Source organism: Delphinus delphis, chromosome 20, assembly GCF_949987515.2.
Source record: "Delphinus delphis chromosome 20, mDelDel1.2, whole genome shotgun sequence".
Lineage (NCBI taxonomy): Eukaryota > Metazoa > Chordata > Mammalia > Artiodactyla > Delphinidae > Delphinus > Delphinus delphis.
The window spans coordinates 31850748-31865797 of record NC_082702.1 but is presented as its reverse complement, the minus strand read 5'-3'; the positions used below and the strand labels follow the sequence as shown (position 1 = coordinate 31865797).

General features: G+C 40.5%; 1 protein-coding gene across 3 annotated transcripts in view; it reads left to right on the top strand.

The window, feature by feature from the left end:
• Window positions 1-15050, top strand: part of PSME3IP1 (proteasome activator subunit 3 interacting protein 1) — a 42305-nt gene that overhangs the window by 9479 nt on the left and 17776 nt on the right. For 2 of the 3 annotated variants that reach the window (XM_059999036.1, XM_059999035.1), the window contains exons 2-6: window positions 804-945; window positions 1443-1541; window positions 1957-2079; window positions 7104-7236; window positions 14335-14399. In XM_059999036.1, coding sequence (XP_059855019.1) covers window positions 819-945; window positions 1443-1541; window positions 1957-2079; window positions 7104-7236; window positions 14335-14399 — 547 coding nt within the window. In that variant the 5' untranslated portion in view covers window positions 804-818. Of the gene's footprint in view, window positions 1-301; window positions 404-803; window positions 946-1442; window positions 1542-1956; window positions 2080-7103; window positions 7237-14334; window positions 14400-15050 lie in introns of those variants that run through there. The other variant, XM_059999037.1, reaches the window with a different exon arrangement.

Below are 15050 nucleotides of genomic sequence, written 5' to 3'. Positions count from 1 at the left end.
TTTTTGCTCTCAGGCCTGGATTTGATTCTCAGCTCCACCATTCACCACCTTTATCACCTTAGACAAGTGACCTAACTTCTCTGGGCCTAAAGTGCGTAAAATGGTTGAGGTCATTGTGGGAATGAGAAAAAAGAAGGATGGAGGATAGAATCTTAAGTGGGGCAGATTTGGAGTTTACAGGGAGGAAGGTCAGGAAGAGATGAAAGAGGAGTCATTTTAGTAGAGTACAGAGGACATGGAACCTGAAGTGGGGAGATCTGGGTTCTTCTAGTCTTACTTTCTCCACTTGTGGTCTGTGTGCCTCTAGGCATATCACTTCTCTGCTGAACGGACTAGACTCATCTCTAAGGCTCCTTGAATATCCGAGTTTCTCCTTTTGGAATCTACTTGGAAATAAAAACAGGTGAATCAAGGTGGTGTAATATCCCTGAAACAGGAATTTCGAGAAGGAACAATGTCAGGGTGCCCAGGAGGCCAATTTGTCTATATTAGAGGGACAGAGACAAATCTGGAATGTAAGATTTACTGTGGCATATCATGAGAATTATTCCAGGTCCTCTGCTGAGTTTGTAGATAACATAGATGTTGATAAAACTACTTGATACATTAGGAAAATGTAATCATGTGCTTTCATCAATGACCTGTAAATTAAACTGCTTGAGGATTTCTCAATTCAAGGTTGAAAGGAGTTTTGAGGTAGTCTATTGCTGGGGGAGACAGAGCTCAATCTTCTTGTTTCTCTTTAGAATTTTAATTGCAGTTCTCACTCGAAATGGTTTTTTGTTTTTTGGTTTTTTTTGTAGACTGATTGTTCCATTATGGATGGAGGGGATGATGGTAACCTTGTTATCAAAAAGAGGTTTGTGTCTGAGGCAGAATTAGATGAACGGCGCAAAAGGAGGCAAGAAGAATGGGAGAAAGTTCGAAAACCTGAAGATCCAGAAGGTATAGAGGCTTGTAGACCTTTAATCCTTACAACCCTGCAAAGTGGGTATTAATGTCTTCGCTTTAGAGTAGAGAAAATGAGGCTCAAGGGAGCTATGTAAGGCCTCCATAGCTGGGAGCAGAACCAGGGTCCTCACATCTTTGCCCTTTCCACTCTGCGACACTGTCTTCCAGGAGATTCTGCTAGTCTATTCCATCTATTCAGGTGGATCCAGGATCTGAACAGCTGAGAATGCTGCTACCATGCAGGGTTTGGGTGGATCCCTCATCCAGTTAACTGTCTCAAGCCATGGGCCCTATTAACATTGATAGTTGGCTTTGAGAACTGCTGGCCCCTCTCTGAGGTCCAAAGGGAAGCTGTGGACTTTGTACTATTTTTGTGTTATCTTTGCCCTCAGATCATGCAGAGACTTGACTTTATCTTTAAAATCCTTTGTGATTCCAAAATAATATGAAAGGATTCTAAAGTATGTATTTTTCCCCTCCCTTTCTTTCAGAATGCCCAGAGGAGGTTTATGACCCTCGGTCTCTATATGAAAGGCTGCAGGAACAGAAAGATAGGAAGCAGCAGGAGTATGAAGAACAGTTCAAATTCAGTAAGCTTCAGAAAACACAGTGTCCAAGGGACTCTGCAGGGCCTTTTTGGTGCACTTTTGCCCTGTGAACACTTTTACTAACCAGCCATGAAATTGTCTTGATTATCTTTAGATAAAATTGTCTGTAGATGCTCATTTGGTGTAAAAGAGACAACTTTCTACCATCTAGACCACATTGAACATTTTTGTTTAGAACTCAAGATACCCATTTTAATTTATGCTAATATCTAGTAATGGGAGAGATGCCTTGATTTTATGTCATGTTATCTATCCAAAAGCTTTGGTGTTTACAAATTCTTTCTTCTAATCCCCTGAAGTATCTGCTATTTATTTAAAAATAGGACAAGGAAAATTCTTATTTGACTATATTTTTCCTTTAGCCTGTTAAGTGTTCCTTGTTTAATTATTTCCTCAGAAAACATGGTAAGAGGCTTAGACGAAGATGAGACCAACTTCCTTGATGAGGTTTCTCGGCAGCAGGAACTAATAGAAAAGCAGCGAAGAGAAGAAGAACTGAAAGAACTGAAGGAATACAGAATATCCTTTGTACTTTGTTAGGAATGTATAAGGTGTCAGTTTCTCATCAACATCTATGCATTTTAGTTTCTTCATAAGTAGAATGAGGGTCTTCTGCCTGGTGATCTCTAGTTCCCTTTCAACACTGATGTTCCTAGGACCCTGAATAACTGGTAGTGATATGTAGAGTTATGTTGCGTGCAGGAATCTCTTGCAATCAAAAGTCCAGATCCTTTAGGATTAACTAAAGGCCTAAATCCTAATAGTCAGTACCAGGTTATTCTTGCCTTGTGATATTAGACTCTGAAACAGGTGGATGATGCAGTGAACCTCATCCAGGGGAGAAACTGGCTTCTACATTTTAAAAGGAAATGTTTAGCAGCCCTCCTGTGTCCTTAGTAAGACCTTCCCTACAGATACAGCCTGGTTTGTCCCCATAGGTGGGTAGAGAAAGCATCCAAGAGAACTTTGCTTTGGTTCACTATTGCCTTTTTGGCATCCACTTGAATGTCTTAATAGACATACCAAATGTAACTTGGCTGAATCAAAATTCTCAATTCCGTGCCTCATTACCCCAACCCTCATCACACCACCTCCCTCCCCACCCCCCCCAACTCCTAATCTCTTCTTTTTCTGGTCTTCCCAATCTCAGTAATGGTACTCCTATACCCCCAGGTGCCTGGGCCAAAAACTACCTCCAAAATGTACTCCAAATCCTGCATTTCTTGCTTTCTCTGCTGCCACTGCAGTCGTCGTAGACCTTCTCTGGGCTACTGTGACCATCTAATTGTCTCTGCTTCTGCTCTCTTCCCCCACAATCCATTCTCTAGACAATAGTCTGGGGAACTTTTGAAAACATAACGTGGGATCATATCACTTTCCTGTTTGAAACACTAGTGGCTTCCTGTTGCATTTAGTCTTAAGTCTACATTCTTTACCAGGTCCTACAAGGCTCTGCATGATTTCGGCCAACCCACCACCCTGTTGTATCTTGAACTACTCTTCCTCCTGTTTACTATACTCCAGCCTACTGGCCTGCCTTATGTTCCTCTCATACTGAGCTCTGTGAGGCATTTGCTATTTCCTCAGCCTGGAATGCTCTGCCCTCAGAGTTTACAAGGCTGGCATTTCATGACACTTGGGTCTCAGCTCCATTACTCATAGAGCACCCCATCTAAAATTGTACCCACCCCCATCACTGACTATAATGTCATTTTTTTTTTTGCGGTACGCGGGCCTCTCACTGTTGTGGCCTCTCCCGTTGCGGAGCACAGGCTCCGGATGCACAGGCTCAGCGGCCATGGCTCACGGGCCCAGCCGCTCCGCGGCATGTGGGATCTTCCCGGACCAGGACACGAACCCGTGTCCCCTGCATTGGCAGGCGGACTCTCAACCACTGCGCCACCAGGGAAGCCCTATAATGTCATTTTTTTAATGGTCTCTGTCACTACCTGAAAATCTTAATTTATATGCTTACTGGTTTGTGTTGTTCTTTATTGCTGGAATATAAAGTAAGCTCCATAAGAACAAGGACTTGATCACCACTGAATTCTCCAGTGCATGGCATATAATAAGTTCTTAGTATATATGTGAATATATTAATGAATGACTCATAGGAGAGGTTAAAAGGGCCACCTTAGCTTTTTCCTTCTGTGAGAAAGCTAATTTGAGTATTTCATGCTTGTATGTTGAATAACCTCACTAGTGTGACTGAGCAGGCTTTACCTCTAAGATTGATAATATGACTGTGTGTATGTGCTAATTGGTATTTGTTGCAGAGAGTGTGCAGTAGGTTCCATTAAAAAGTTATGTAGGAAAAAATGTGGACAGATTCCCAGGGATTTGGTTTAAGACAAATTTGGTTTAAGGTGACTGACGGTGATCGAGATAAGGTGGCAGCGTGGTGCCGCAAAACCTGCTCTGAACTGGTAGCGAAAGACCTGGCTTCAAGTCCCAGTTCTTCTAGTGGAATTCTGGTATAACACTAAGTAAGATAGGAGTTGATGGAAAGTCACACCTCCATCCCAACTGTAGGATTGAGCTTGATTTTTCTGAAGCTTCCCTCCCGAACTCTGTTCCGTGGTGACCCCAGGATGATATGCATTGATATATCTGAGATGGGCAGATATATGTATTGCATTGTTTCAGGCACCTGGCTTTTTCCTCTAAAGAAAAATATATTAATTACACTCTCATTTGAATTATGTCTTGTTTCATGTGCTTAATTTGGTAGGCAAGCAAATAAGACAGAGTGTCTCCCAAAGCAGCATTTTGGAGAGTATTGTTGGTGTGGTATGAGTGTGAGAGGCCTTTCGGTTTTCAATTCAAAGAGAAGAATGAACAGGGCAGCCATGAGGCAAAAGATACTTTTCTGTCCTGGTAACATTACAGCACAATATTGAAGAGGCTTCAGGGGTATTAGCTTTTTTTATGTATGTATATAAATTTATTTTGTTTATTTTTATCTTTGGCTGTGTTGGGTCTTCGTTGCTGTGTGCGGGCTTTCTCTAGTTGCAGAGAGTGGGGGCTTCTCATCGCCATGGCTTCTCTTGTTGCGGAGCACGGGCTCTAGGTGCGCAGGCTTAGTAGTTGTGGCGCACGGGCTTAGTTGCTTCGCGGCATGTGGGATCTTCCCGGACCAGAACTCGAATCCATGTTCCCTGCATTGGCAGGCGGATTCTTAACCACTGAGCCACCAGGGAAGCCCAGGGTATTGGTTTTTATTGGAAACTTGGAACGTTCTGACTGTCTAGAAAAACTGAAGCAAAGCAAGCCTTCCAACCCACTGACGTGCTAATCCCAAGCATGCATGTAGCCAGAGTCATGTTGAAATAGGAGTTGAAGGATTAGACATTTGTTTATTGAAGCTCTAAATCAGGAGCTGGTTCTTGGCTTTGCTTCGTTGCTATAAAATGATACATTTTGTAATGTGATACTTGTGAATACGAATAAGCTATGGTTTGTGCCAGTACAAACAACAGAACTCTTGTTTCTTTCAGGTTAGAGCAGTATTTATTAATATTATGTGTGTTGTAAAACAATGTGATTTTTAAAAAATGCTCATCTAATGCATTCTATGAGGTTTTTGAGATGTGTTTGTGTATTTAAAGCATTTTAGGGGGAGAGGGACTCAGGGGAAAAAAGGGCTTATGCTTTGGATATGGATCAAAAGTATAACTACCACTTTGCTTCCTGCCCACCAAAAAAGAAGAGGTTGAGGGCTTTTCTTCACTTCAAAAGAATAGAAAGTTAAGTGTTGGTTTTTGTCTTTGTCTTGGTATTATAAATGTGTGGTTTTGTTATATTTTTTCCATTTTTGTTTTATTTTTCAATATTTAATATTAATTTTCTTTGAGAGTTTCTATCCTTTAGTGATAGAGTTGTAGGTTACAATCACAGCATGCTCATTGTTTTTGGTATTCTGTACTAGAAAGATGAAATTACTGTTTCTTTCATTTTTATTCTAAAAAATGAACATTTAGTATTAACATTATCAGTTTCCATGATGACCTTAAAAACATTAAATTGATGAAACTCAGAATAGTACTGAGCATTATGCATAATCTGTATTGAATATTAAAAATGTTTAAGATAGGGCTTCCCTGGTGGCGCAGTGGTTGAGAGTCCGCCTGCCGATGCAGGGGACACGGGTTCGTGCCCCGGTCTGGGAAGATCCCACATGCCGCAGAGCGGCTAGGCCCGTGAGCCATGGCCACTGAGCCTGCGCGTCCGGAGCCTGTGCTCTGCAACGGGAGAGGCCACAACAGTGAGAGGCCCGCATACCGCAAAAAAAAAAAAAAAAAAAAAAAATGTTTAAGATAACTGGTGCCCATAAGATTCGAGTTAGTGTCTGAAGAGTGATCAGAATTAGAATTTCCTAATTTCTGGTACCCAATTTCTCCATTATTCAAAGATACAGGAATAGCTTAGACCATATACCCCTACCCCCACCCCTTTGGGCTGATAATACATACTTAGGTATCTTGGGCACTAGATGTCACTATTGTTCCAGCAAGGCATTACTGCATCTTAAGATGTTCCAATACATGTTTCAGTACTTATCTGTTGATTGATATGTTGTGGGAGAGCATGAAAAGGAAGGAGGGGAGGGGATTGGTGGAGAGAACAAAAGAAACTGGCAAAGCTTGAGGGCCAGAGATTGACATCAAGCATGAAAAAAGTATGTTACAAGTGAACTGGTTGCTTTATGCTTTTAAAACAACTTTTCATCCTGTGTTGTGTTGCATATGCACAGGGGTTTCTCATTAAATCACCTTGAGAGTGTTTAAAACAGGTTCCTGGGCCTCTGGAGGTCCTTATTCAGTAGGTTTGGGACAGGGGAGGGACTCTGTCTTTTAATGAGCCTTAAGGTGATTCTGATGTTGTCTTGCACCAGCAGAGTAGGAGTTAGTCTTCATGATGTCTAAAATTGAATGCCACTGGTAGTCATAGGACACTCCGCAAAATTTGATTTTTACCCTTGGGGGAAAAAGCAAATATTTTTATGTTTTCAGGGAAGCTACATTTTTTCTGTTGCATTCTTCAAGATCTTTGTTTTCTCCAGCAAGCATGATATTGGCCATGTCTTTGGTAATAGCAGGTTTTCTGGCCGTACTCAGATTTTCATTGAGAATCAAAAGGAAAAAGTTTGCTTCTCTGTATTATTTTGGGCTTGATTTGCTGTTTGATTGCTAGTCACCTTTATTTATTTTTAAAATATATATATATATTTTTGGCTGTGCCGGGTCTTAGTTGCGGCATGCAGGATCTGGTTCCCTGACGAGGGATCGAACCCGGGTCCCCTGCATTGGGAGTGCAGAGTCTTAACCACTGGACCATCAGGGAAGTCCCTTCATTTCTTTTTAAATCAGCTGGATTTGACTGGCAGAATAAGGAGGGGAGGGCATTTTGAAAATAAGTAGGTTGAACATTCCATGGCAGAGCTGAAGTGCTCACGGGTTATATCTGCCTTCCATCTCTTGATTTATCATTGTCCTGCTGTAGCTCTTCTTTTTGCTTAGTTTGACCCTTAACCTGTAACTCACAGTAATCTCAGCAAGGTTGGAATTTCTCAAGAAAACAAGAAGGAAGTGGAGAAGAAAGTGGCTGTGAAACCCACAGAAACCAAGACCAAGTTCTCCCAGGCAAAGCTGTTGGCAGGAGCTGTGAAGCATAAGAGGTCAGCCCGAATTCACACAACTTTAATCTCCTTCTGACTGTGTGCTTTGAAATGCCAGATTAATGGTAGCCAGAACAAAAGGTTACCTAAGCATAGGTCTTGGTGAAGTTCCTTTGGTGGTCTTACCTCTCTCTCCCCTACCAGATTTGGTGTCTTCTATAGCCTTTGACCCTTGTCTCTCTGTTCATTAAACATAATAGCTACTCTTCATTGGATGCCTGCCATGTGCCAGGCATTGTGTTAAGTACTTTCCATACATGATTTCTTTTATTCCTCTCAACAACTCTTGTGAAGTACAGGTTCTTATTATCAGATGAAGAGACTGAGAATCTCAGAGGTTGAGAACCTTTGTCCAAGGTCACAAAGTAGTAGGAGAGGTGGAGTTCAGTACTTGAGCATCTGTTTCTAGGCAAACAAGGTAGCAAGTTCTATGGAAGGATTTATATAGGGTGTACTTAGATCATGGAGGAGGAATAACTGCCTGGAGGTGGATATATGTGCTCATGTTGGGGAAGTTAAGGCCTTAGAAAGAAGAGATTGACTAGGTAAGACAACTAGGGCTTTGACGGGCAGACGGGGAGAGCAGAACATCCCAGGAAGAGAGAAGAGCTGGGGCAAGGGCACAATGATCTATAAGAACATGGCAGCTGTGACAGGGTTACACACCTGGCTGGGGCTCTGCTTGTTTGGTGTGGGGTGGCAGCACTGCCTTGTTTGCTCCTCTCTTTTCAAGTCTTGAAATGGCACCAAAGTAATTAAATCTGGTCATTTCAATTTGACCAACTGTACCACAGGCAAAAGGATGTTAAGCTTAAGTGCAGACTATTAGGAAAATCAATATAGTATATTGGCAACCAGCCACATATTTTGAAGAAAGTGTGTTGATGCAGTTTTGTGGTTTGGCACACCTGTGTGCTGCTGTTCCCAGGAACATTGCTAGGACTGTTGCTTACATGTAAAAATGTCGTCGTGGTATAGCAGCCAAGGGGAGGAATATCAATAGCCTGAAAAGGGCCAGTTACCCCAGCCATGAATTATTCTTTTCAAGTTTTCATATAAGCTTTCTTGCTGGCCTAGTGTCTTTGAGGATTTGGATGTGGGTCAGTTGTACTGGGCTATACCAAGAAAGGGCTCTCTAGGCGGTCAGTTAGTTACCTCTCAGCAGTGTCTTGCTTCTAGCAGAATGTGTGTTGTAAGTAGCTCTCCTAGTCCTTAGATCAACTTTTATTAGATCATCCTTTATTGTTGTTTTGTGTAGCCAGGTGATAAATTAGTCTCCTGGGGCAGGAGTTCCTAATCTACCCAGCCTTGGGTTTATTAGAGTCACCTGGGAGTTTGTTAATACTGTAGATTGCGTCACACTAATTCTGTCTGGCTCAGTAAGTTTGGAGTGAGGTCTGGAAGTCTAATTTTTAAAGTTCCATGGATAATTCCGATGCTTGGTGAAAGTCTGATGCCTGATATATGTTATGAAGCATAGTAATAAAACAAGCCCCCCGAACCCATCACCCAACTTAAGACCTAGAGCATTATCAACAATATGAGTCTGCCTCTGTGCTCCTCCCCATTCTGTCTCTGTGCCTTGACATCCTCACACCACTTTCCTATATCTAGTTTACCATTCTTTTGCCTCTCTCTTTTTTTTTTAAGACGATGTTGGGGGTAGGAATTAATTAATTAATTTATTTATTTTTGCTGTGTTGGGTCTTCGTTTCTGTGCGAGGGCTTTCTCTAGTTGTGGCAGGCAGGGGCCACTCTTCATTGCGGTGTGTGGGCCTCTTTTGTTGCGGAGCACAGGCTCCAGACGCACAGGCTCAGTAGTTGTGGCTCACGGGCCTAGTTGCTCCGCGGCATGTGGGATCCTCTCAGACCAGGGCCCAAACCTGTGTCCCCTGCATTAGCAGGTAGATTCTCAACCACTGCGCCACCAAGGAAGCCCACCTTTCTTTACTTAGTAGTTTTGGGGTTTTTTTTGGTTTTTGCTACCTATATAGGTACCCATAAATAATATAATAGCTTGCTTGTTTTGAACTTTATAAAAAATGATTTCATGGGCTTCGCTGGTGGCTCAGTGGTTGGGGGTCTGCCTGCCGATGCAGGGGGCACGGGTTCGTGTCCCGGTCCAGGGAGGATCCCGCGTGCTGCGGAGCGACTGGGCCCGTGAGCCATGGCCGCTGGGCCTGCGCATCCGGAGCCTGTGCTCCGCGACGGGAGGGGTCATAGCGGTGAGAGGCCCGCGTACCGCAAAAAAAAAAAAAATAATAAGATTTCATTATATACACACCACCTTCTGTGAATTTGGTTTTTCAATCAAATTGTTTCTCTGATTGAAACAGTTTTGTGTGTGTGTATGTATGTGTATGTATAGCTATAATTCATTCACTTTCACTGCTGTATAATAGTGCATTATTTGAGATTCCAAAATTTGTTCATTCTCCTGTGAATGAATGTTTGAATTATGACAAACGGTGCTGACAGGTCAAGGACATGCTTTGTTACATATGTACATCTGTTTCTCTAGAGCTGTGTGTCCAATATGTTAGTCCCTGGGCACCTGTGGCTATCTAAATTAATGAAAACTAAATGAAATTTAAAATCCAGTTCCCTAGCCACACTAGTCACATTTTATTTATTTATTTATTTATATTATTTTTGGCTGTGTTGGGTCTTCGTTTCTGTTCGAGGGCTTTCTCCAGTTGTGGCGAGCGGGGGCCACTCTTCATCGCGGTGCGCGGGTCTCTCACTGTTGCGGCCTCTCTTGTTGTGGAGCACAGGCTCCAGACGCGAGCCTGCGCGTCAGTAGTTGTGGCTCACGGGTCTAGTTGCTCCGCGGCATGTGGGATCTTCCCAGACCAGGGCTCAAACCCATGTCCCCTGCATTGGCAGGCAGACTCTCAACCACTGCGCCACCAGGGAAGCCCCACACTAGTCACATTTTAAGTGTTAAATAGTTACATGTGGCTTGTTGCTGCCCTACTGGACAGCACAAATACAGCAATAAAGTGATTTATAAACTAGTATCTCCTTATGATCTTAATTTGCATTCCCCTGTTAACAAATGTAGTTGACATATCATATGTTGATTTGCCATTCATGTGTCCTGTTGTGTGGAAGGTCTGTTCATTTATATTGCCATTTTTCTACTGCGTTATTTGTATTCTTCTTATTGATTCATAGGTTTTGTTTGTTTGTTTTTAAACGTAGTCTTGATATTTTTTTTCTCCAGTTTATAGCTTATCTCTTTACTTTAAAGTGGTCAAATATATTTAATTTTAAGGTGGTCAGTTTTTAAAAATTGAGATATAATTGACATATAACACATTAATTTCAAGTGTACAACATAATGATTTGATAATATGAGATATATATATATAGTGAAATGATCCCCATAGTAAGTCTAGTTGACATCCATCACCACACATAGTTACACATTTTTTTTTCTTGTGATGAGAACTTCTAAGATCTGTTTTCTTAGCAACTTTCAAATATACAATATAACATCATTAACTATAGTCACCATGATGTACACTACATCCTCAGTACTTATTTATTTTATAACTGGAAGTTTGTACCTTTTGAAGGTGGTCCATTTTAAGGTGGTCAAATCCATTAATATTTTCTTTTTATGGTTAGAGCCTTTTATATTTTGTTCAAGAAATTCTTTCTACTCTGAGGTCGTAATATAGTTTTTCTTGTAAAAGTTTTAGAATTTTTGTCTTTCACATGTTAGTCTTTAAATCTGGAATTTTTCTTTTTTACTGTTACAGTGAAAAAATAAAGATTTTTCTAATGTTTCATTCCTGGTGATAAACCCAACTTGTCGTGATGTATTTTCTTTTCTTTCTTTTTTTTTCTTTTAAACTCTGCTGGATTTGGTTTGCTAATGTTTTGTATAGGTTGTTGCATCTGGAATCATGATGGAGACTGGCCTGTATTTTTTTTTCCCCCTACTTTATCTGATTTTGATGTGTAGATTAAGCCTAGCTTCACAGAATGATTTAGGGAGTGTTCCTTCTTTTTCTGTTTTCTGGAGGAGTTTGTATAGGATAGTAGTGTTAATTTGTGGCAGTTTGGTAGAACTCTATAAAATCACTTTGGTCCCTGTTTTCTTTTTTTGCGGTACGCGGGCCTCTCACTGTTGTGGCCTCTCCTCTCCCGTTGCAGAGCACAGGCTCCGGACGCGCAGGCTCAGCGGCCATGGCTCACGGGCCCAGCCGCTCCGTGGCATGTGGGATCTTCCCGGACCAGGGCACAAACCCGTGTCCGCTGCATCGGCAGGCGGACTCTCAACCACTGCGCCACCAGGGAAGCCCGGTCCCTGTTCTTTTAACTTGTGATTATAGGACTATCTATGTGTTTCCATGTCTTTTTGAGTCAGTTTTATTTAGTTATATTTTCTGGGAATTTGCTCATTTTGTCTTTTTTCAAGTGTGTTAGCTAAATTGTCAGTATTCCTTAGTTTTCTGATTGCTGTTCTGTCTGTAATTGTCCTTTTTTCATCCCAAATATTGATGAATTATACTTTTATTCTTATTTTCACTATTTTCATGAGAGGGTAGTCTCAGTTTTATTAGTCTTTTCAAAGATCTTTTGGGTTGGGCTTCACTGGTGGCGCAGTGGTTGAGAGTTCACCTGCCGATGCAGGGAACACGGGTTCGTGCCCCGGTCCAGGAAGATCCCATATGCCGCGGAGTGGCTAGGCCCGTGAGCCATGGCCACTGAGCCTGTGCGTCCAGAGCCTGTGCTCCGCAACGGGAGAGGCCACAACAGTGAGAGGTCTGTGCTCCGCAACAGGAGAGGCCACAACACTGAGAGCCCCGCATACCACAAAAAAATAAAAATAAAATAAAATAAAAAAATAAAAGATCTTTTGGATTTACTTCTTATTTTTTCTGTTTTATTAATTTTTGCTCTTTAATATCTTCTGCCTTCTTTGGAATATTCTTTACTTTCTTCAAACTTATACTTTTATTATTTCTGTTATAAATAACTGTCAGATACCATGCTAATTAATTTTCAGCTCATTTCAGTTATAAGCATCTAAAGCTATAATTTTTCCTCAGCTTTCATTGTATACAATTTTGTATTTCCAACTAAGTACTTTTAAATATCCATTATGATTTCTTTGTTGACTCATGAATTAGAAACATTTCTTTAAATTTCCAAACATATTGAGGTAACTTAACCATATTTCACTGGTTCTAAGATGAACCTGTTTCTCCCTCACATTTTAATACCTTATAATCAGTGGTGTCTTAGAGTCTATGAAATATAATCTTTATCTTTTGTTATCAATTTCTCCCTTAATTGCATTATGGTTTACATGTGCTGATTCTTTTGAAATTGCTTTAGACTAGGTTTGTGACCTATTCCTGAGATTAATTTTTGTGAATGTTCCAAGTTGAGGAAAATCTGTGTTTTGTAATTGTTCTGGGTTCTATGTAGGTACAACAAAACAAACTAATTGATTGTATTGTTCAAATCATCCGTTTCTTTACATATTTGTCTGCTTGTTCTATCAGTACTTGAGGGGAGTTTTTGAAATCTCCCACTATAGTAATGATTTCTTGATCTTTTTTCAGTCTGTTGAACATAGTATATTTTTAAGCTCTTTTAGAAGCATAGATGTTCAGGATTGTTCTTTCTTCATAGTGAATTAAACTTTGTTTCCTTATAAACTAATTTCCTTTATCCCTTATAATACTTTTGGTTTTAAAGTCTATTTCCTTAATATTAATATAGGTACCCCAGTCTTTTTTGGGTTAGTGTTTGCCGTGGTTAACTCTTTTTCCATTCCTTTACTTTCAGTCTTTCTGGGTCTTAAGTTGTTTGTTTTGCTTCTAAATTTTTAGGTGTGTCTCATGAATAGCTGATTTAAAATTTAGTCTGTTAAACTCTCTTTATAGGTAGGCTTGGATTTATTAGGATTTTTTATACAATTTCTGCTTTTTTTTTAAATTAATTAATTAATTTTTGGGCCATGCCACATGGCTTGCGGGATCTCAGTTCCCCAACCAAGGATTGAACCTGGGCCGTGGCAGTGAAAGCCTAGAATCCTAACCATTAGGTCACCAGGGGACTCCCCAGGTTCTACTATCTTAATGTTATTTGTCTTTTTACTTAAAAATTTTTTTCCATGTATTCTTTTTATAAAAATTGATTACCATTTTAAAATCTTTTATTCATTTTCTTTTCTTTCTACTTGTTTGGATTTTTGTATTCTATTTCTATTCGTTTGGTGGCTTACCTTGCAATTTATCAAGAATACTTAGTAAAACCTAAAGTAAATAGCTATCTTACTTCCCTGCAAAATTATCCATGGACCTTAGAACTTTTAGCTACAGTCACGTTCTTCCTTCCTTACATGCTGTCCAGGACTTTAGCATGGTCATGTTTAACACCACAAATTAGATGCTGTTTTTTTATATAGACTGTTTGTTTAGATTTGTATTTACAAGTTTCTTTGTTCACCATCCCTTCCTTCTGGGATTAAGGCCTTCCTCCTGGGACCATTTCCTTCCTCTTTGGAGTGCTTTCTTTTTTCTTTTTTTTTTGACTGTCCTAAATTTTTTATTTAGTAAGAATTTACAAACATTACTTAATATTAGTGGTAACAGTGGAGCTGGAGAGCATTGCGTCTTCTAGCTGCATGGCGAGAGAAGTACATTCTCTAGATATTCTTTTAGTGAAGGTCTTTTGGGTGACTTTCAGAATCTCTAGCCTGTCACTAAAGATATTTCCTTCAATCTTTAATAACTTAACTAAATTTTTGTCATATATAAATATGTCCAGGTATTCTTGAAGTCCATGTGTGGTTCTAACCAAGATGAATGATGACAACAAAGAATCTGATCTTTTGGTGATGCTTGAAGCTGTAATGCTTTACCCCTTGAATTGGTCAGAGGTTTAAATTATATTTATAACAATAATATAGCTGGAAGGAGATTAAGAACCTGAAATGAAGACTTTTCATTTCAGATCATCTCAGCTCCTTGAGGCTGCCTAAGACCCATATAAATAGTTATTGGAGCTCCTGATTCCCAAAGTTTGATCCCCAAGATTGGACCTAGCTCAAATCACCATATTTTTTTGTTACAGCTCAGAGAGTGGCAACAGTGTGAAAAGACTGAAATCGGACTCTGACCCAGATGACAAGAATCAAGGTGGGTGGCAGCTTTCATTTCGTTCTTCACTCATCATATACGTGAACCATGGTAAAAGGCTGGAATGCATTGTATCTGTGGAGGAATGCATGCATCTCTAAGCAAACCTACCTAAACTTAACTTACCAAACCGTTTTAGGCTGTGCAGGATTTAAACCTAGCAATGTGTCAGCTGCCCTGCAAAGTAATATGTTAGAAACCAGTGGAACTGATAAGTGACAATTGTGTTGTCCCAGGAGCGCTTACAAAGCCAAAGCCCTGGTCATATCACCTCTACTCACAAAGTTTTTCTCTGTCTCCCTTAAATGTCAAGTTTCTTCATTTCACCTGGCTGGCTACCAGTGAGAGGTAGAATGCCTGGCTCCTGCTGTTGGTTGGATTGGATTGAACCGAGAGGCTACTAAATACAGTTTCCAGGAGTACACTTTCTTTGGTGGTTCCTTTTATGTGGTCAAATCTGCTACTGTATTAAGTGGCACAAAGTTATAAGTGAAAGTGAGTGTTACTCAGGACTGAATCAAGGATAAGAAATTCAAGAGTGTTTTCAGTTCTTCTACTCCTGACTCCCTGTGGAATTGAGACTCTGAGCTGAACTCAAAGGGTCATCGATAAAACAGGGCTTACATTTATTTCTGTGTCACACAAAAAAAT